Raw genomic sequence first — 22,788 nt, forward strand, 5'->3', positions numbered from 1 at the left:
GGCAGATTGTGGTTTATGTGTGGACATAGTCTTGGGGGTGTGGTTTCTGAGAAAACCTAATGGAAACTTTTGTCACGTGGACAAAGTAAGAAATGTCAAACATAACAGGTCAAGTGACTAAGGCCATTCACTGTGCAAAGATAATTTGTTAAGGAAATTTGTTAAGAGGGAAAGAATTTTCTAGTACTATTTTTTAATTAGTTACGGGATGGGTCAGTTGTGTAAAAAATGAGGGAAATTCAGTGAACTTACAGCTACATGAGATGGACTGAATTACCCCTAGCCAATAAAGAATAGGTAATTGGGATTTGTTATGGACATCACGGAATTTATTGAATAACTCTACTGTTAATTATTAGGGGACACATTGAAAGCAAAGAAGCTGGTAATGTTATTTAATTGGTTTTTAAGTGGTAATTGAATGGATTAATGGTCATTACAGTAAGGAGAAAAGCTATTGCGCTAATCATTGAAATGGCGTTTAGATGAAGTACACTGTCTATGAACCTTAGGGCTTGAGCTGACTATTGTAGGGGTAAAGCTGAAAGTACTGTACACAATTATCAATTTTCAGGATGTATGTCGAGTCTTTGCAGAGTTACCATGGGCTGAGCTCTGGAGGCTAGATCTGCCAATGAGGGGAGGTTGTATAGTGTCATCACAATTTTTGACATGGCTGAATAAAGTAACGATGTCACCACAGCACATGCAAGAGGCCCGGGCTGACCACATGCTTGACAGTAGAACAAAAAGTCTACTTACAACACCTAGCAATTACCACATCACTGGGCCAGCCGAGATCAGAGTTTTAAGATTATCAATGGAAAACAAAGGCAGAGCCACTGAAGTCTTGGAAACCTGACTCTGTTGGGGCTTATGTGTTCGGGATCAATTCTTCAGCAAAACATGTATGCCCCAAGCCCATATATATACCACTCGTATTTCGGCAGATGGATGAGGTCTGACAACCTCAATCTTGAGTGGACAGGTCTACACTGGTCTGTGAATCAAATAGAACCCACAACCTGCCACCAAGACTTGACCTACTCTATCTGCAGACCTATGGCTGGTTCTGAGAGTGATCCTGGCATCACCATTCCTCTTGGTGTGATGCGGTGAGCTGTCAGAGATTGCAGGCCCTTTACTTACCTCAGCACCTTGCACGTGCCATCTGTAGCAACCACTCTGGTGTGCATTGCCATTGCTGAGCATCAATGAGTGTTTTCTAGTTCGCGCACTAATAAAATGAATGTTTAACCAATGATATTTGTGTGACACATTGGACTGCAACCAGACACCCAATTCATGCTTCACAGCTGACCTGCCCAGGATGATGAACTACTGCCTTCCTATTGTTTACAGCCTAGTTCCACCTCCCACCATAGTCCCATTGACTCTTGGCCCATACAGAATAATAACATTCTCCCCATAGATATAGAAAAACATTTGCATCATTACTATGGGCATTAGTCCTACAATGAATTATACTGTTTATTTCACCACTTGTCACTCCATCTTCTTAAACTCAAATATAACACATATTTTCTTCAGCTGTATACATTAAAGTGATATTTACCAGCATAATAGTTGTCATGTCATAAAAAGTGTTCTGCAAACACATTTTTATACTAAAGGACAGAAATATGATGAATTTTTGCATCAGCATAGTATTTTCTTTGATTCCTCCATTCACAAAAACTTTTGACTGTTAAAATAACTTTATTCATTGCAGTTTTTGTAATTTCTCTTTTGGATCTGTATTTTCTTCCATTTCTATTTCTTCATAATATTGTATGACACATCTCAGAATTTAACATTCTCTGAGAACCCTCCAAATATTTTGTATATATTTTTCCAACTAGTTGTAAAAAAGTAATAATATTTATGTTGTTGATGCTGAATCACGTAATGTATTTATTTATTGCATGTACAATATTTCTAGCATGCAGTAGGAAGGTAACCCAGCTCCAGCAACAAGGACGGACAAATATAACCCTTCACTGCAGTGATGATGGTAACTTTGAGGTTCTTCAGTGTGATTCAGAGATCTGTTGGTGTGCTGATGAGAAAACTGGGAACCCAGTTTCAGTTTTTGTTCCAGAAACCATGATGACCACTCTCCCCTGCTGTGAGTAATTGTTGTCTTTTCAAGCTATGCTATAGTTCAGTCAGTTCATATGCTTTAGAATGTTTCCCAGTTACATACCTACACAATATCTAAGCATACTCAGTGTTATGCATTAATTACTATAATTGTTAATATACTGTGATAGAGAGATAGAGGTATTATGAGAGTTAGGACATAATTATGTATATCATAAAATCATCCATAATGTAGTTTGTGTAGAACTAAATTAAGGATTCTATTAGAGCTAGCCATTCGTATACACAAATTTCCTCTCAATAGTTCTAAAGTAACTACTCTTTTGTTGCTGAAATGTTACATGTAGTTTTCTGCCCTTGTTTCTCCCCTTCTGCTTCCTCTCTTCATTCATTCCTTCATTCATTATGTTTCATAATATCTGTGATTATGCCATTATTTTGTGTTTCCAAATAACATCATTTTTCATAAGGATTAAGTGTAATATTTAAGAATATTTTGTATTTTGAGCACACATTAGTGTCCTGCTGAATTCATTACTTGAATATTTCATTTCATGATTCCTATTTTTTAAATATTTCTTTGAATTTTAAATCACATATCAGCATCTCTAGGCCTAAATTTTTGCTGTCCAGAGGTTAATGAATTTCCATATAAAAGTATTTTATTTTTATTGTTACTCAAAAATACTACACACTAAGTGTTATATAACTTAAATGTTGACTCTATAGTATAAGGATGTACTTTTATTAGTTAGTCCATGTTTTTGTATTTCTTGTACACAACAATAAGGGTGAACTGTTTGAGTTTCTGTAGAAATGTATTTCTGGGGTGAAGTGCAGCTCTTGTAATAGATGACTTCATCAAGTGGATGGAAGTGCAGTGGCAAATGGAACTGTAAGTGAGGTTCTTACATGGTATTATTGTGTCTATCTGAGGGACAGGATAATATCTGAACAGGAGAGGAAAAGTGATGACCCTTAAGGCAGAGCTTGATATTACTAGCAATTAACTGCAAAGGTTAATGAGAAGTTGAAAATAGTAGCAGAAATGGGTGTCACAAGAAGAGAGAAGTATTTAATAGTTCTATCAAAGTTCCTTTCACACTAAATCTTCAGTAAAATCTATATTATTCTCACATCTCATCAAAATGCAAGTGCATTAATCTGGATAAGAATCAGTACCAGAGCAATACAAGCAATTGATATAGGATGGTAGCTGAACATTCAGAGCTCTAAGTCATAAATGAGTACAATCTTGTTCAGATAATTTAGAATCCCAGTGTTTTACATCTCATAAATAGGCCATTGAGATGGCTCAATTTACTCCACATAGGCACAAGACTCAAACACAATGCACACAGTAACATAGAGACTAACCTTGACAAATTTAAATAATGAAGAGCATGTGGACTCCCAGGGGGGGAGGGGGTTATTTTTTTAACAATTTACAAAATTCTTTGATTTATTATAAGAACAATTTCAATTAGTTTTTAGCTATAGTAATAATTTTACCACTTCTTTCAAATTGTAAATTATACAATGTTTTCATTCATTATCGACAACATTATGACCTTTTGTGAAAATTATACTCTTTTTGCATTAGGTTCATTTTACATTTATCATACAAAATTTTACTTTTGAAACTTGTCCATCTATTTTTCAGTCAGTATTTATGATGAAAATATTGTTTCAAATCTACTTTTCCTGAATAGGAGATTTTTTTGTTCACAAATTTATAATATTTAATTACTGCCAACAGTGAAAATACAATATCACTGCTGCATTATCAATCACAAAATTATATTTAAGAACATTAAACGAAAGAGACAGTCTTTTGTTTACCTGTCAACATTTAACCAATAAAGTAAAATACAATTCTTCCTGACAGGCAGTGCATTAGATGACAAAAACCATGAGTATCACATAATTCACTAAGCTGTGGTACGAGATTACTAGCTGAGGCAGTTGTATTACACTCTGCTAGATCAGTTAGGTAAGGAAGATTTCCTAGTATGCAAAGATTTAGCAACAGCATAGTAGGCTTCCAATATGAAATCGATGGTTTTACATAAATCTGGAAAAAAAGAAGGAAGTCCTGCTGTTAGGTGGTAGTCATGGAAGAGGCGTGAACCAGTCGTTGCACTCAGAATTAGGAAACAAGAATCATTTCCCAAACTTCTTCAAGCCAAGTGTGTGCTATAGTCAAATGGTAGAAGATCTAGGTTTCTCATACAAAAATTTTGGAAATGAGGTTCCTGTTTTGATAGTGGGTGAAGCAGGAAACAGTACTGACAGGGCGCAGAGCTATGGTACTGAGAGTAACCTACTAAAAATAATGTCAGATATGGATGATACACATACTGAGTTCATTCCTGTTTTGAGACATTATCACTAGCTCAAGACAAAAAGCTCTGTGAGTCAGCTAAACATGGAGTCAGATTGATTGCTTATGTCAGTTAAGGGTTATGCACAAATTTGAAGGAAAACATCTTAGAGGGAGAGTATTTTCAGAATACCTAAGCGTGTTATAAGAAATATTTATTAAGGTCCTTTGTTATCACCAATATTTTTATTTTCTCAAAAATAGCAAGAAGCAAAATGTAACACATAGACCAAAAACAGCCTCTACAAGGGCTTGAAGGCTTAACATTAGTACTGGTAGAACACTGACACATGGGTACATATGTATTTATAACCTGGTAGAGCATATTAAATGTTGTGTAGATAATGCTGAAGAGCTGGACTGGAGTACAAAACTTTCTGTTGCACAGCCCCTCCACTACATATTCACATAAACTCTGAAAATTAATGTATTAGATTATTTCATAATTAGCACGAGTACTGTAATACAATAGTTTTTAGTTATGTTAAGTCATTTCATTGCATTTTATTTAAATTAAATTATATGTATATCTTTGACTTTCTTCCACATTCCAGACACTCCTCTCTGTGGTAATGATTAATATACAATAAGGTGAATCACATAATGAAGGAAGACCTAATGGGATGTTGCAAAATTCAGTGTATACATCAACAAAGTGACACAGATGTTGGAACTTGCATAAACAATTATTAAAGTACTATAAGTTATTTGTATTTACCAGAGCTAGATTTAACACAATACAACTAACAGGAATATCATGACTGAAAAATACTACTGCTTCTCATTTAAATTAAACAGCTACTGTTATCTGTTACTGATACTTTAACATAGAGTGTGTAAACAATAGCTGTTTTAATGTACTGCAAGGTGGGTCAAGATGAACACTTGCAATTTGTCAAGTCAGGAAACACCCTTAAATGGCCTACAAAAGCCACCTAAGTTACAACATATTTATTTATTGCTTTTATGTATTACATAGATCCATTTTTACATGGTATCCACAGATGTGGAACAAGTCAAAACATTTAATTCATTATTACATTTGTTTCCATCAGGACAATAAACAAAAATTAAGAATACAAATTCAAAATAATAATAAAGTAACACAATCAGTAAGTTCTAGTCATGCTCACAAACAGAGGTTAAGATACAATTTTCAGATCTTATCTAAACAGTTTTTTAAGGTGAAAGTGACCATCTTATTTACTCACAGATCTCCAATTAATCTAATTAAATCAGTGAAATATATTGAATCAGGATTACATGACAATACATGGTAAATAATCTTAGCTATCCCTGCTATAGAATTCTTCTAGAGAATAGAAACTTTTTTGAAGTAAGAACTCATTTTGCTTACTTTTAAATAGTACATTATTACCTCATACACTCTTAATGTTATGTGAAAGTGCATTGAAGATTTTTGTGCTCATGTATTTTACACCTTTTTGCACTAGAGACAAATTTTTCAAGTCACAGTGTATGTCACATTTCCTTCTTGTGTTGTGATGATTCATTCATTTCACATTGACAGGGATTGTGAAGTATGAATGTCATGACTGAAAAGCAATATTGTGAAGTAATGGTTAATATTCCTATTTGCTTAAAAATGTTGCAACATGAGGTTCTTGGAGGCACTCCACACAAAATTCGGACAACATTTTTCTGACTTGTAAAGACTTTTTTTGACAGTGATGAATTGCCCCAGAAGATTATTCTATAACACATAAGTGAATGGAAGCAGCTAAGTAAGCAGATTTTGAGATATTTTATATCTTCAATTTTTGCGATTATCTGGATGGCAAATGTTGTTGAAGTAAGCCTTTTCAGGGTTTGGTGGATGCAGTGTTCCCAGTTAAGCCTGTTATCTATATGTATGCCCACGAATTTCAAACAATCTACCCTCTGCACCTGCTGGCTCTCATGTGTGATGTTTATCTCCTGCTGGCTTTTGTGACCAGAATGGAAATTAATGGAATTGGTTTTGCTGAGATTCATTGACAGAGAATTTACTGTGAATCAATTCAGAACGTCCTCAGGTAATTGGCTGACACTTAATTCTACATCAGGGGATGTCTTATTGTTTATCACAGTACTTGTGTCATCTGCAAACATTGTAAAGTTGCTTGCTTTGTTTGAGGACAAAGGTAGGTCATTGATATATATGAGAAATAGCAGGGGACCATGGACAGAACCTTGTGGGTCTCATAATTTACTGTTCCCCAGTCAGACTCTACTCCTTCTACCTGCGTACTGTTCCCATCTAACACTATTTTCTGTTGCCTGCCCTATGGATATGATTTGAGCCAGTTGCCCATTTGTCCTCGGAGTCCAAGGTGGCATGCTTTCATTATAAGTATTCTACGACTGACGCAGTTGACAGATTGAAAAATATCCCCACAGGCAATGTCTTTTTGGCAAGGCATTCCAAAATTTAATGGTAAATGGAAATATACCTTCAGTTGTGGTGATACTGTCTCTGAAATCAAACTGGTTTTCCCCAATTATTGCAAAGTTTTCTAGGCAACTGACTATCCCAGCATATATAATTTTTTAGGGAATTTAGAAAATCTAGTCTAGAGTGATATAGGATGATAGTATGTAACATTTGCAGCATGACCCTTTTTGTAGAGGGGCTTTACAATAGCATACTTCATCCTGTCAGGGAAGATACCTTGTTTCAGAGAGAAATTGAATATATGATTTACGATTTCACTGAACTAATTGCAGCAGGCTTTTAGCAGTTTGCTGGAGATGTCAACAGCAGTTGAATTTTTGCTTTTTAAAGAAATAATGGTTTTTCTTACTTCCTGCACTGTTGTAGAGGCTATGCCTATCTACTCTATGGAATTTGTGAAATGACCTTTCACTATTTTTAAGGCCTCTTCTAAGGATCCATTGTGTACTGTTTTCTCAGCAACACTTAAAAAGTGCTCATTAAAATTTTTTTCCACAGTCTCTTGATTTTGTACTTGTCTACCTTCATTACTGTGTACAATGCTTTTGGGACCTATTGGGGCAATTTGCACCGGTCTCACTCCTTATCTCTTCCCATAGTGTTTTGATTTTGTCACTAGATTTATTAATTTTGGAGTACAGATACAAACTTTTTGACTTCTGAATAACTTTACTTATTATTTTACAATATTTTTTATAATGATTTAGGTGGTTGTGGTTGTCTGAAATTTTTGTGATGATGTACAGCTCTAGTCTCCTTTTGCATGATATCTTAATACCAGTGGTTACCCAGGGCTTTTTGGTATATTTTTGTGGTTTGGGTCTGACACATATTTTTGGGAGGGTACTTTCAAATATCAGTGCCACTTCATTACTGAAAAGATTGTACTTGGAATCAGCATTTTCTAAATTATACACAGGTCTCCAGTCTGTGGCTCAGAGATGAGATTTAAAAGTCTAGATAGTTTCATCATTAATTGTCCCACCATTATCATAAATACTTGCACTATTTATAGCGAGTCTTTGTCCATCATGGCCAGAGAGACCATTTAGTACTTGCCTGGTAGTTGTATCACCTACTTTGGTCTGGTCTATAAATATACTATCGATCAATGTGCTTCTACATGAAATTATTGTAGTAGGGTGCTAACTACAGAAGCAAGATTATATGTGGACTTCAGATTTGTAGGTTTAATCTGTCTCGGGAATTTGTTAGAAAGTTTACACTGAAGTCTCCAAGCACTATTACCGGTATTTTGTGTTTGAATGTGTATTTTAGAAAAGCATCTAACTTCTTCAAAAAGAGACTAAAGTTCCCTGAAGGTGCTGTGTACATTGTAACTACTGATGTATGGAAATTATTCAAAAACAGTTCTGTGGCACACACTTCCATATATTGTTATAAACAATAATTCTGCATCAATTTTTAACATAAATGGCAACACCACTTCATCCTTTACTCTTTCTACAAAGTGATGATGCTACGTAATAACTATTTATCGTAAGTTTTTCTATGCCAGAATTAATATGGTACTCACTAAAGCACAAAACATGGGTGTAATCTATACCTTGTGGCTCTTGGATATTGATTGTAAGTTCATTGATCGTACTGCAGAGGTATCTAATGGTTTGGTGATATGTTGCCAGTTTTTGTTTAGCAGAAGCAATTACACTGTTTTCTCTAAAAAGAAGTTTCAGTTGAAGGTCTGGGCAAGGAATTTTTCACTATCCATTTCTCCAATTTGGTCGGTTCCCACACACTGATAGTACTTTTACTTCATTTTTTTACCAGTCAGTTGTCCAATGTAGTCTACCTATACCCAGTCCTACAATTATCTTGTGTAGTTGTACACTCTACATTCAAAACTGATTGTCCTGGGTTCGCATTGTTCCTTGTATTTGCAGTTATGTTACAAATTATTTTAAATGGTTTTTCCCATACCAGTTGAGATGAAGGCCATGAGTGGTGTAAAGTTCTCTACCAAATTTGTGAGCTTCAATCCTAAGAATATTCACAGAACTGCAGCAGATTTCTCTATAATGTCTATTTGTAGTTATTACTGCCTTGTTTACACATGAGGATTGTATTAAGTCATATCTGTGCAGAATATCAAATATAATTACATTAGAATGCTTCAAGTGGTTTAGAGCTGTTCTTAACACATTAGCAGCATGCAAACCTTTGTTGTGTGCTATATCATTTGATCCACCACAGACCACAATGTAGCCTTTCTTGGTCATCTTTTAAGAAGTAACTGTTACTGTACTTGGCCAATGCGAGCTTCTGGTTTGATATAACCTAGGGCACTTACCTCTTTGTTAAACTTCTTTATTTTGTGGACAACACCTTAAAGGTGACTATCACCCAGTAAGTGCACACTGTATAAGGTATTGGCTGAAGTCATCCATGAATGTTAAAAGTCCCTTGTTCTTGCACTTACAAAATGTGAAATTGATATTTGTGTAAATTTTACATCAAAACATTGTCAATTATAACAACATAAAACTAACAATTATATTGTTTTAATAATATTAGAGAAGGAAAGTTGCTACTCATGATATAGTGGAGAAGCTGAGTCGTGATAGGTACAACAAAAAGATTCACACAATTATAGCTTTCAGCCATTAAGGCCTTTGTCAGCAATTGACAGACATACACACATGCACACACACACTCACACAAATGCAACTTGCACACACGTCTGCAGGTATGTGTGTCTATTGCTGACAAAGGCCTTAATGGCTGAAAGCTATAATTGTGTGAATCTTTTTGTTGTGCCTATCGCGACTCAGTATCTCCACAATATGGTGAGTAGCAACTTTCCTTCTCTAATATTGTTACATCCCATCCTGGATTTTCCATTGCATAATTATATTGTTTTGTTTGTCATGCATTCTTACTATGAAACTACTGTGGTCGTCAGGATTAAGTTTAGGTCAAGTTGTAAACATGATTAATTTTTGCATACTGTTTATAAAAGTACTTTATCTTTTGTTACCTTCATGGGAAAGCTTAAATAAATAATGTTGATGAAAAAGTTGGTTATGTCAGTGATGCAAGAGAGTGCGAGGTTATTGAAAAGTACAAGTTTTATTTCATGTGTTTTTATCCTGTCTGTCATATAACAATGGTGTATGTGAGTAAGGCAGTCATGATCACTGGAAACTCAGATAATTTTTATTCCTTTCATTGATGACTACAGCTGTGCTTACAGCACCTGTTACTCACCTGAACATTACCGAAAGGTTGTAATTGAAGTAGTGGATTTTTTAATGAATGTACAGTCAATAACGAACATGAAGTACTTTGAACATATTTACAATATTGTGTGGCATGTGTATACTGTTGCTTAGGTGATTTTGGTGGGCCAATTTGAGACTGAAACCTGGGTTGATAGGATATAAGTGTCCTATATCAATTTGTTAATCTCAACTTTCTCTATGCCACTGTCACTCATTGTAAACAGTTATTTATTATTTACACCCTGTATACATATGGGGGACACTCTGAGATTATCATACAACGGCAGTTATATTTGTACAATAAAATAGAGACCTGTTTACAATAAACACTACTACTTCTCTACTACTTCTCATGCAGCAAACAAGAATCTTCCACCCTTGAATTTAAATTATCAGATCATTCTTAGAAGGAGTGGCTAATACAATACGTTTTCAATTTTCTTTTGAATTTATTGAGATTTTCAACCTTTTGCTTTATGTCATGTGGTAGCCCATTGGAGATCTTTCTCACCACCATAGACAGCTCTGCCCCCCCTCTGAATCTTATACCAGGAAGGAAAGTATATTATTTTTCTATCGTTCATGTCGCTGTTCTTGCTTCTCACTTGTTTTAGAGGAATACTTACTGTATTTTTAACTGTAGTGGTCCAGATGATAATTTTGTTAGACAAGAGAGATAAAATATTTAAAATGGTTCAATATGACTTTGATACATCTAAATGCAAAACAAGCTGAGCTGAGCTTCTTTATTGATTTATTTGTTTGTTAGATATATTTATGCTTCTTATCCAACTGAATTTTGCACATATTGTTTAATGTGTTACTGATTGTTAATATCCATTTCTGAAGAGTTTTATTCCTTTGAAACTGAATAACATGAGACCAAATATTGTCAACATTTAAGCACCATAGTTAGAAAAAACATTTACTATCTCTTTAAATGTGATTTGTTGAAGCTTTTTGCTCCTAAAACCATGATGTTTTTAGAAATTGCATAATGGCATTCTCTTCTCATTTCATCATTCCATCTATATCTACCTGACTCTGCATTGCTTCTAAAACTTTTAAGATATCTACCTCCAAGAGAAAATTCTACAACTGATTTGTAAGTCTCTTTCACAGACAGCTGCAGTTCTCCCAACTCTTGCTAACAAGGGAACCTCCCCATCGCACCCACCTCAGATTTAGATGTAAGTTGGCACACTGGATAGGCCTTGAAAAACTGAACACAGATCAATCGAGAAAACAGGAAGAAGTTGTGTGGAACTATGAAAAATAAGCAAAATATACAAACTGAGTAGTCCATGCACAAGATAGGCAACATCAAGGTTAATTGAGCTCAGGAGCGCCGTGGTCCCGTGGTTAGCGCGAGCAGCTGTGGAACGAGAGGTCCTTGGTTCAAGTCTTCCCTCTAGTGAAAAGTTTAATTTCTTTATTTTCGCAAAGTTATGATCTGTCCATTCGTTCATTGATGTCTCTTTTCACTGTAATAAGTTTAGTGTCTGTGTTTTGCTACTGCACCGGTAAATCGTTCGATTAGTAGACGAAAGGACATGCCTCTCCAATGGGAACCGAAAACATTTTATCGCAAGGTTATAGGTCAACCAATTCCTCCACAGGAAAACGAATCTGATATATACGACACTGGTGATGGCATGTGCGTCATATGACAGGAATATGTTGTCGACCCACTTAACTTGTACACTTGGCGAATGGGTAAAAAGATTCTTCTACCTTACCCGATTTCGGTTTTCTTGTGGATGTGATAATCACTCCGAAAAAAGTGATGAAAACATAAGAGTTTGTCACATAAACTGAAAATAAAAAATTAAACTTTTCACTTGAGGAAAGACTTGAACCAAGGACCTCTCATTCTGCACCTGCTCACACTAACCACGGGACCACGGTGCTCCCGAACTCACATCAGCCTTGATGTTGCCTATCTTGCGCATGGACTACTCAGTTTGTATACTTTGGTTATTTTTTCGTAGTTCCACACAACTTCTTCCTGTTTTCTCGATTGATCTGTGTTCAGTTTTTCAAGGCCTATCCACTGCGCCAACTTATAACTAAATCTGAGGGGGGTGCGATGGGGAGGTTCCCTTGTAAGAATTCTATATAATATAACCACAGCTGAACATCCCTGAATATATTTACATATTTTACCTACATAAGCCAGGATGGCTCCTAATTATAAGTTGTTATCACAATCTTCCTTCCCTATTCATGGTGCATTATTAGTAATCTGAAATTAACAACTTATTGTCAACCTGTTCTTATTAACAAGTTCTTTAGTGTATTTAATTGTTATTTATGCAGCATACTGATGTGTTGCATGATAATGTGATAATCTAACAGAGGCCATAAAGAGGAAAAACTGAATACTTATATTACCTGTACAAATGTAAACAAACAATTTGGCTTCTTCCAAACTTCATAAACCAAAGCAACAGTATGTTACACATATGAAATAAGTACCTTGTCTTGTTTGCTGTGTTGACTGTTTATGATTCCCTGCACACCTCATTGGGATTGTCAAACACTATAACACCACCACATAGTAGATTCATCAATGCATTCAGACGGCTGCTCTAGAAGTTAAAGGTCACACAAACTCCCATTATTTAGATGCACTGTGACAGAATGCAGATGCACACACATGTGTGTGCACGTATGTGTACACATATAGAGAGAGCACTGACATACATTTCTGTTGAGGAAGAGCAATATAGACTTTAAACTTATTTAGTGTGTGATTTTTACATTTTATTAGAGTGTCATGGCTCCCGCGGAAAATGGGAACAGGTAACTGGCCACAGCAGAACATTTTTAAAATCATAGCAAAGTGAGTGCAATTACCAAGTTTTGGTGAGGCTAGTCTTGAAGAATTGCAAAATTGTACAGCAAAGGTGACAACTGAATGGAATAAATATTTGATACTTCTCTTTTCCCAAACAAAATCTGACATGATTTTCCCAAACTGGGTGGTTATATTTAAAGTGCAGCTACACGTGGAGTTCTAGTGTGTGCTGTAACTATCATATACAGGTGAAACATGGCAAATATGCTAATGCATTAATATGGAACTGATCTATGCTGGAAAAAATTAGTCCCAATTCTGGCCACCAGGTGCAAATCTGGTGCTATTCAGTATCTCATCAACTATGAAAGTGTGAAACTGTTAATGTAAGAATGTAAATAATCTTTGATGTGAGAATCACTAACTTTTTTTTTTTTTGTGCGTTGTTAACCTACTTGTATATTTTTATGTTAATGTTCTAAAAGTTCTATTAAAATTGTAATGTCTAAGTGACAAGTAAATTCAATTACAAATTTTCATGTATATGTATTTTAAATTGTAATGTTTATTGACAAGTCCTATATCATTTCGATGATGTACTACAAGGACGCTAATAAATTGAATTGAATTGAATCTCTGGTATTCATATTGAATGAACAGCATAAGCGATGGTTAATAATAAAATCAGCATTATGGCTTTCTCACTTGTTTGACCTTTTCTGCCCACATCCCATTCCTAATCTGTTACATATGGAAATATTTCTATATGTCTTTCTTGCATCCACAGGATTAAATTTGCACCTGATGACCAAAATCGAAACTAATTTTTTCTAGTATAAATCAGTTCTGTATTAATGCCTTACAATATCTACCAAGTTTTGCTGTCATACAGTAATTATGGCTAACTATGAACCTCTATGAGTAGCTGTACTTTAATTATAACCACAAAGTACTTAGTATTATTGTTAAAACAGCAATCTTCAAACCCCAAACTATCAAAGGAAACACCATAATGACTGAAAGATAATCAGTGGTAAATGGAAGAAATAGCGTAATCTATTTATTTCTACTTTTCTGGGTCTCTGAGAGCAGAGTAAATTTCAGTACAAGTAACACTCCAAAAAGCAGGATTCTTCATTGAAAGAGCATCCTACAGGAAAAGAAAATCCTTTTCTTTTTTCAATGCTGGTGCAGGATATAGAAAATTAAGCTGCTCAGAATATATAATAATAATAATAACTGTCTTTACTGATGTAAGGATGTAATGTATGATTTATTTAGAAGCTAATATACTTTATCAGACACTTTTGCCTGCATTCATGCAGATCCATGTGTACATGGACAGGCATTTCAAACGTATTTGTGTTACCAGGTAACAAAATTGAACTTATGCATATTAACTAACATGTAATAATTATTTTATTTGTGCAACAGTAGGTCATAAATAATGACAATGAAGTCTTTCCTATGATTAAAACAGTACATCAGACACAAGATTTCCATTGCTTACTGTTACTCATATTTCATTTGAACTACTGAGTGGTTGACTTTCCAGTTTCAAATCCATGGTGCAAATTATTTATTAGCATTTCTTTATTTATAAATTTGGTTAATTTCCAATAAAGCAATTTTTGAAGAATTTTGCTGAAGCCTGATAAAACTAATGTTTCAGATGATGCAGCAAAAGTTGGAACTCAGTATTTGAGACAGTGTGAAAGTATGGAATATGCTCAGAATGTGATACGTGAGAAACTTGAAATCCATGGAACAATTTACGCAGAAATGCCATACGTGAACTGTGACCGTGATGGCAGCTATGGACGTATTCAACAGCAAAGTTCTCAGTAAGTACCATGCACTAACAAACAGATTTACATTTACAAAATATGGAATGACTTATCAGTTGATACATTTGCTCATAATTTGTAGAGTTCACTAAATGTTAGTTCTTACATTTTATGAAGTTTTTCTGAAAATAACATACCAAAACAATGTTAGTATCATCTGAGCAGCAAAATGTTCTTATCAGAAACAGATTTCCTGTCTGTGTGTCATATAATTATCTCATTTGTAGATCTGTTGAATCACTCCATAACATGAAGTGAATGACTAAAAATAGTTCTGAAAATAAATTTGCTTCTGAACAAATTTACTTCTGGCATATGTCAGTTTTATTATGTTCATGTAGTTCCTCTACTATTGTGCCCTATTCAGGTTCATGTGCATCTAAATATCTAGCATGGTTTATTGAATGTTAAATGTGTTTGTGTACTGCAGCAGAATCTTATCAAAAGACCTCTCACAATATCCAAATAAATTCAAGGAAGACACTGGAAACAAAATTTGGGGTAACAAAGTAAAATCAGAAACACTGACCTCCATTTTCAAATATTCTTTTACAAAGAAGATTCCAAAGTACTGCCTCAATTTAATTCTTGCACCACTGCAAGAATTAATGACTTAAATGTTAGTGCCAATAGCTTCCATAAACAGCTACTAATATAAAACTGAACAATGCCCCAGGGCCTGATGGAATCCCTGTCAGATCCTATACAGAATTTGCATTTGATTTAGCACTTAATGTAGCCACAAACTAATATAGAGCTTTTAAACCATAAACTTTGCCCAATGGTTAGAAAAAAAGCACAGGTCACACCTGTCTGGAAAAGGGTAGCAGAAGTGACCCACAAAACTACTGTCCAATTTCATTAATGTCCACTGGCCATGGATCAAGGCAAGTTGATGGATGTAGCATTTCCTGACTTCTGAAAAAAAGAAATCATTAGAATCATTACCTGGCCTAACATGCATGAGATGCAAAACACAATTTGTGATTGGATTATGGATTTGTTAATAGCAATGATACAGCATGTTATCTTGGATGGAGAGTCATCAACAGATGTAGGAGTACTATCAGATATGCACCAGGGAACTGCATTGAGACCCTTAATGCCCATGGTGAAAATTAATGTTCTAGTTGACAATATTAACAGAGGCCTTAAATTTTTTCTGGAAGATGCAGTTATCTACAATGAAGTATGATCTGAAAAGAAGATGCACAAATATTCCATCAGATCTTGATAACGTTTCAAATGGTGCAAAAACTGGCAACTTGGAATAACATTCAGAAACATAAAACCCCGCACTTCACAAAAAGCAAAAGCATAGTATCCTATGATTATGATATCAATGAATGTCAACTGGAAGCAGCCAACTCATACCTGGCAGTAATTATTTGAGGGGATATGAAATAGAATGTTCACATTCACTTAATCATAGGTTAACCAACTGGCAGAATTTGTATTTATTGGTAGGACACTGGGAAAATGCAATAATTTTGCAAAGGAAATAGCTTACAAAACAGTTGTGTGACTCATCCTAGAATATTGCTTAACCAAAATAGGGTTAAGAGGGGATAATAAAAGTGTACAAAAAGGACATAATAAATGTCACAACTTTGGTTAATTCATGGTAGAGCAATAAACAACTGCTGAAAAACTTGAAAAAGCAGGTACTTGAAGTCAGACACAAAGAATCCTGAAAAGCCCATTAACAAATTTTTTAAGAACCAGTATTAAGCAAAGAATCTGTGCACATTCTACAACCAGCACTGAACTGCTCCCTAAGGACCACAAATCTAGATTATTCTAACTACAGTCACTCTCACAGTGTTCAATTCAAAAATGGAATGAGAAATCCTAATACAACGGGGAGTATCCTGTACCTTGCACTTCATACCACTTTTCAGAGAATTGATGTTGATGTAGATGTAATGCAGTAATAGCCGATGTTATTTTAACACAAATATCAAACTATACCATTGTGGAATCCTTTTCTAAGAAAATTTTGCTAGTGAAATTCAGGTTTTATGGAATTAATCCTGTACTTAAAAATGTCCTTGCCATTTTAAATCAAAAGAATGCAGATAATTGTACCAAATTATGCTTTGAATAGAGAGAGATCACATTTATCTCACTAGAGAATAACCATTACTATACCCATATAAGGTTAAATATCAGATAAACTATGCTTTCATTTATGCAAGTGGCTTTCCACGTAATACAAATGAATCAGGATGAATTCATTCTTAATGTGATATTATATGAATATTATAATCCAGTTATAAAAAGTAATAACATAAACTTTTGAAAGGGTTGTTATCAGGTTTTATGTGAATGCTAAGGATATTCACTGCTGTGTATTCAATTGCACAACATAAATGATTAATACGGTACATTGGCAATAACTGATAAACCAAATGAATCTTCAAAATATGTAGTAAAAATAATTCAACTGAAATAATTAAAAAAGTCTTGAGCTTCTTAAATAAATTTTTATAACCGCTTTTGGACTTCACATCATCAAAATGTTGTACATATTTTCATTTAATAATGTACAGCATAATTTTAATTTTTGGTTTATGTCATATTTAAGAAAGAACATTGTTACTGTGCAGAAATAAAATAGGGAACAATATCATCTGCTCACCCACAATTATCTTCTATACAGCTGTTTAAACATTTTACATTTGCCTTGAAATTAACTTGCTGGCTGTGAATGTCTTGATGTCAGCTGTGTTAGGTGTAAATCTACTACCCAATAGTGACATATGAAAATTTGAGCTGGACTGGAAGCATGCACAGACAGCCATAGTGGTTAAGGTGATTGCTGACATTAAGTGGGAAACCCAAGTTTGAGTCCCGGTCTGGCACAAATTTTTATGTGTCACTGTTGGGTAGTAGATCTATTCCCAATGCAGGTGATGTCAAGGAATTTCCAATCAGTGAATTAACTTCAAAAAGTTTTTGTACAGCTGTGGATCATTAACAGCGTCTGTTCTTCCAGATGTGCATTTGAATGTTGCAAGCCTAGGCAGACACACAACAATAACATTGGTCTGAATTCCTCATTGCATCATTCTCCCTGTTCCAGGAATCCAATTAATGCTCTGAGCATTAGGGGATGAATTTAGTAGACTATGATATAAGGGTGTAGAACAGTGACACAGATAGCTGAAGTGATAAAGGTGACCACTTCCAATAAGTGGGAAATCCAGGTTCGAGTCCTGATCTGGCACAAATTTTAATGTCAGTATTGGGTAGTAAATCTATATGTGTTACATAGCTAATGTCAAGGAATTTGCAGTCAGTGAATTAATTCTGATATATTTTCTGACAGCTGCGGATTGTCAACTGTGTCTGTTCTTTCTGACATGCACATTAATTTTGTATTTACATTCCATCAACCCATGGCAGGTTTCTCTAATATCCAGGTTTCCTAGCTTGACAAGAAATGCAGTAAAGTTAACACAGTCAAACTGTTTTTCAAGATCAAGGGATACTGCAATGAGATCCTCCCCCTCATTCTTTCATATGCTACCTTCCATTTTGAGTTGTTTATAGGAAACTTGGGGAGTGACTAAAATGCTTTGTTATGTGTAACTCAATTTACCTACAGAAAGAAAATCATTAGAACTCTATGGCATTCAGACATGTAAGGGGCAGGAAGGCACCACACTACAATTATAATTCATGGAAATGACTATTAATACCAATGAGAAAGTAAACAGTCATCAACAGTGTGTAGCCTTAATTGATTTTCAGAAGCATTCAGATGACTCACAAGTAATATGCGAGTAACCTTAGCTGTAAAGCTTCCCCATTAATCCAAAAAACACTATCCCAAAACACAGTAATTAATTACCACTACTCCCACAAAAATTTAAACATCAAATATTATAATTAGCCTGGGTGAATCACTGGTGTATTCGTGAATCAACAAAAAAAGTTATTGCTTCAGTCATGCTTACAGTTAAGTAACTGTTGGTTCACTTCTGACTTGAACAACAACAATACTTCTATAAATAGTGACAAGTGTATCACTTGACAAAACAAGTGTTAGTTGTGTTAATGAGATCAGCAAATTAACTTCAGCTTAAACTGCTTTTGAAACTTGAACCAGTTGCAACATTTCTTTGAAATACCACTTGTGTAATGACTTGGAAAGTGAATGAAAGCTGTGTCTATGTAAGAGCACATTAGTCTCAGGTCAGTTCACACTAGCATCCAGTGACTACATCCAATTTAAGACAATGTAACTTTCACTTACTTTAAAACTGCACTTGTCTATTTTCCTGTCTAACCATGGTTTGATTATGTAAATGGGATTCTTTGAGCTTTTTGTAGTGGCTTCTTTGCAACTCAAAATAAAATTAGGTCTTTCAAATGCCTACAGGAATTTGAAATTAGTCTGCATTCGGGCAAGGTTACTGCAGTAATTAACAACCACTATTCGTAGCAAATATTTATTACACAGTTCTTTGCTTTTATTTTGAGATTGAAGAATTAATTGAATTAACTACTCTGGATGTTTTCATCAACAATGGAAAAAGTCTTACTGCAATATAAGTGTAGAATAGCGCATTTATGCCAGAAGAACTGCATACCAAAGTCATATCTCATTATTTAAGTGAATACAATCTTGAAGTGTAAACTCTTTGCAACCATGTGCCAACTTTATTATAACTACAAAGAATATTCAGCAATCTACACAAAGAGATGCCAGACTTTCGGTAACGTTCCATTGCTGCAATGTGCATTATAAACTTGCTTTCCACCACAGAGCCTTCAAACATTGCCATTTTACAAAGTAATCTTCAAACAGCAGTAACTCATCACAATATTCACACATAAGTTGATCATTGCTGTCTTAAGGCCAATTCACATTTACTATCATTTCACATCAGAGTATTCCACAATGCATTTCAATTGGTGGAATTCACTCTGACCATCAATGTCACATCACATAACACCATGTCACATCACTGTCAATGTTTCTCAGGTAGAATTTACTAACATCAGAAGTTAACCAATTTTTGATGTGATCATTCATGTTATAGCAGTGTACTTAGTGCCTTTGTGTCATCTTAATTTGAATTTCATAATTTTGCTTTGTTTTTGTTATGAACTGCAAATGTTCCATGAAGACCTGGATATTTTTTTCAACTGTGTTTTCTTTTATAAGACAGTTCAGATATCTCAATGTGAAAAATGATTTAGGATTCACAATAACAGAACAGAGCTAATGTCTATGCTGTGTATAAATAAAGACCTAAATGGATGAAGCAAATTTTCATTAAATGCTGTTGTTAATGTGATCTTCGGACTGAGACTGATGCGATGCAGCACTCCACACTGTTCTATCCTGTGCAGCCCCTTTTCGTCACTGAATAACTGCTGCAAGTTACCTCCTACTGAACCCACTTCCTGTATTCATCTCTTGGCCTCACTCTATAATTTTTAGCCCTAGATCCCCCCACCCCCACCTCTTGAACCTCTCCCTTCATGTCCAGGATGTCCCCTGCCAACTGATGCCTTCTTTTAATCAAGTAATGGCACAAATGTATTTCCCTCCTCATTAGTTATATGAACTACCCATCTAATCTTCAGCATTCTTCTGTGGCACCTCATTTCAAAAGCTTCTATTCTCTTCTTGTCTAAACTGTTTATTATTCATGTTTCACTACCTTACAAGGCTGCACTCCAGACAAATACCTTCAGAAAAACTTCCTAACACTTAAATCTGCATTCAGTGTTAACAAATCTCTCTTCTTTAGAAACACTTTCTTGCCACTGCCAGTCTACATTTTATATTCTCTTTACTTTGGCCATCATCAGTTATATCACTGCTCAAATAGCAAAAGTCGTCTAATATTTTTAGTGTCTCATTTCCTAATCTGATTCTCTGTGTTTTATTTTTCTTAATATTTATTTTATATCCTTCTTTCAAGACACTGTCTTTTCCATTCAACTGCTCTTACAAGTCCTTCACTGTCATCAGCAACCTCAAAGATTTTGTGTGTAGTGTTCTCAGATGTCAAGCTGGACAGAGTTGTCTTCATAACACTGTCTTTTGACAGCATACCCTGCCAAGATATTTGGGTATACCTGTAGAATAATCAACTTTGCAACATCCTACCTCCTTTATGCTGCAATCACTGCCACCTCTGCCCCCACTACCCAATCACATAACAAGTCGGTTGGAGTGATAGGGGCACGGGATCACCAAAGGCTGTGTGCAAACTAGATCACAGGCGTGGAAATACCTCTCAGTTGACACTGTGATTTTAGCTGTCTGAGAGCTGGGTCACAAACTATGCTTAGGCTGTAGCCTATTGGCCACACATACTTCAATTGCCTCCTACAGAATATAATTCCAAAATGATTACATCTGTCTTAACAATTTATTTAGTTATTTTATTTATTTATTTATTTAGCACCCATATTACATACACATTCATGATATTGGACTTGTCATAGTACAAAACAGTGCAAAATATTATATATTTACATCATGTACAAACTCTTATCATTCTTATCAACACATCTCATAGTCGAGATGCTGAGTCACAGATAGGTACAAGGAAAATACTGTCACAAATAAATCTCTTGGCCATTAAGACCTTCGTCAACCTTATCAACAGTAGCAACTTTCCTTTTCATAATACACAGTATCCTACTCAAACCTCCCTGATTTCAAAGACCCAGGAAAAAGAACAGAGTAGATACGACACTGAAAAATGCAGACATTATAGAGCATCTCAAATAACTTATTTATTTATCATCAATACACCTCTAAATGTGAACGATTTGTAGCATGAAAAATATTGAGTCTATATTCAATTTCTTGCCAAGTTCTTTGTAACATTTCCTCTATTATTGTTGCAATCACATTAGTGATACAATGTCACAATGTAGGAATATCGTCCACTTTGGTCACATACAACCCGTCCTTCACGAATCCCCACGTGAAGAAATCAAGCGGCATAATGTTGGGTGAACATGGTGGCCAGGCAATGGGTCCTTCATGTCCAATCCAACGATTGGGAAATTTCCTATTCAAGAACTTGCGAACAGCCAATGGAAATGTGGTGGAGCTCCATTTTGTTGAAAAATGATGTTGCGTTGCAAGCCTTGTATCTGAGAATACATAAAGTGCTCCAATATGTCCAGATACACTGACCCATTCACTGTTTGTTCTGCAAAGAAGAATGGTCCAACAATCCTGTCGCGCATTAGCCCGCACCAGACATTTAGTTTAGGGCCATCATGAACATGTTCAATGACAGCGTGCAGATTTTGTGAACCCCAAATCCAAACATTATGCCTATTAACCCTTCCTGATAGATGAAAGGTTGCCTCATCTGGGAATAAACATCTTTCCAGGAACTGGCATTGATATCAATACACTGCAGCATATCTACAGCAAATTGTTGCCAGCGTGGTTTGTCGTTCGGAGTCAGATGTTGCAGACTTTTCACGTTGTGAGCACACATACAAAGATGCTGGTGAACTACACAATGCAGTGTTGATCAAGGTACATCAAGTTACCTAGATGGTTGACAAATTGACTTACGTGGGCTTCTGAGAAATGTTTGTCTGATGTCCTCCACTGTCTATTCTCAAACTCTGTAACATCCACCACCAGAATGTTTCAGAACACTTCCTGTTGCCAGAAACTTTCTATGCCATTCCTTAATTTTTTCACATCAGGTGGATCACATTCATACACATGACGATAATTTCTTTGCACAGCAATCGGCAGTTTTGTTTCTGCAAACCACACTACTGCATGCGCTCGCTGCTGAGGAGTCACCATCTTCACTTCAGACAACAAGGATGCATTATGGTGATGATACTTGGCACTTTTGATGTGGGAAACATAAATTTATTGAGATGCTCTACAATGTGGTGCATTTTTCATTCTCATATCTAGCTTGGGTTTTCTCTCCTGGGTCCTTGAAATC

General features: G+C 35.3%; 1 protein-coding gene across 1 annotated transcript in view; it reads left to right on the forward strand.

The window, feature by feature from the left end:
* Positions 1-22,788, forward strand: part of LOC126469583 (uncharacterized) — a 122,670-nt gene that overhangs the window by 48,863 nt on the left and 51,019 nt on the right. The window contains exons 5-6 of the mRNA XM_050096698.1: positions 1,943-2,128; positions 14,656-14,827. Coding sequence (XP_049952655.1) covers positions 1,943-2,128; positions 14,656-14,827 — 358 coding nt within the window. The remainder of the gene's footprint in view (positions 1-1,942; positions 2,129-14,655; positions 14,828-22,788) is intronic.

Source organism: Schistocerca serialis, chromosome 3, assembly GCF_023864345.2.
Source record: "Schistocerca serialis cubense isolate TAMUIC-IGC-003099 chromosome 3, iqSchSeri2.2, whole genome shotgun sequence".
NCBI classification, from domain to species: Eukaryota; Metazoa; Arthropoda; class Insecta; order Orthoptera; family Acrididae; genus Schistocerca; species Schistocerca serialis.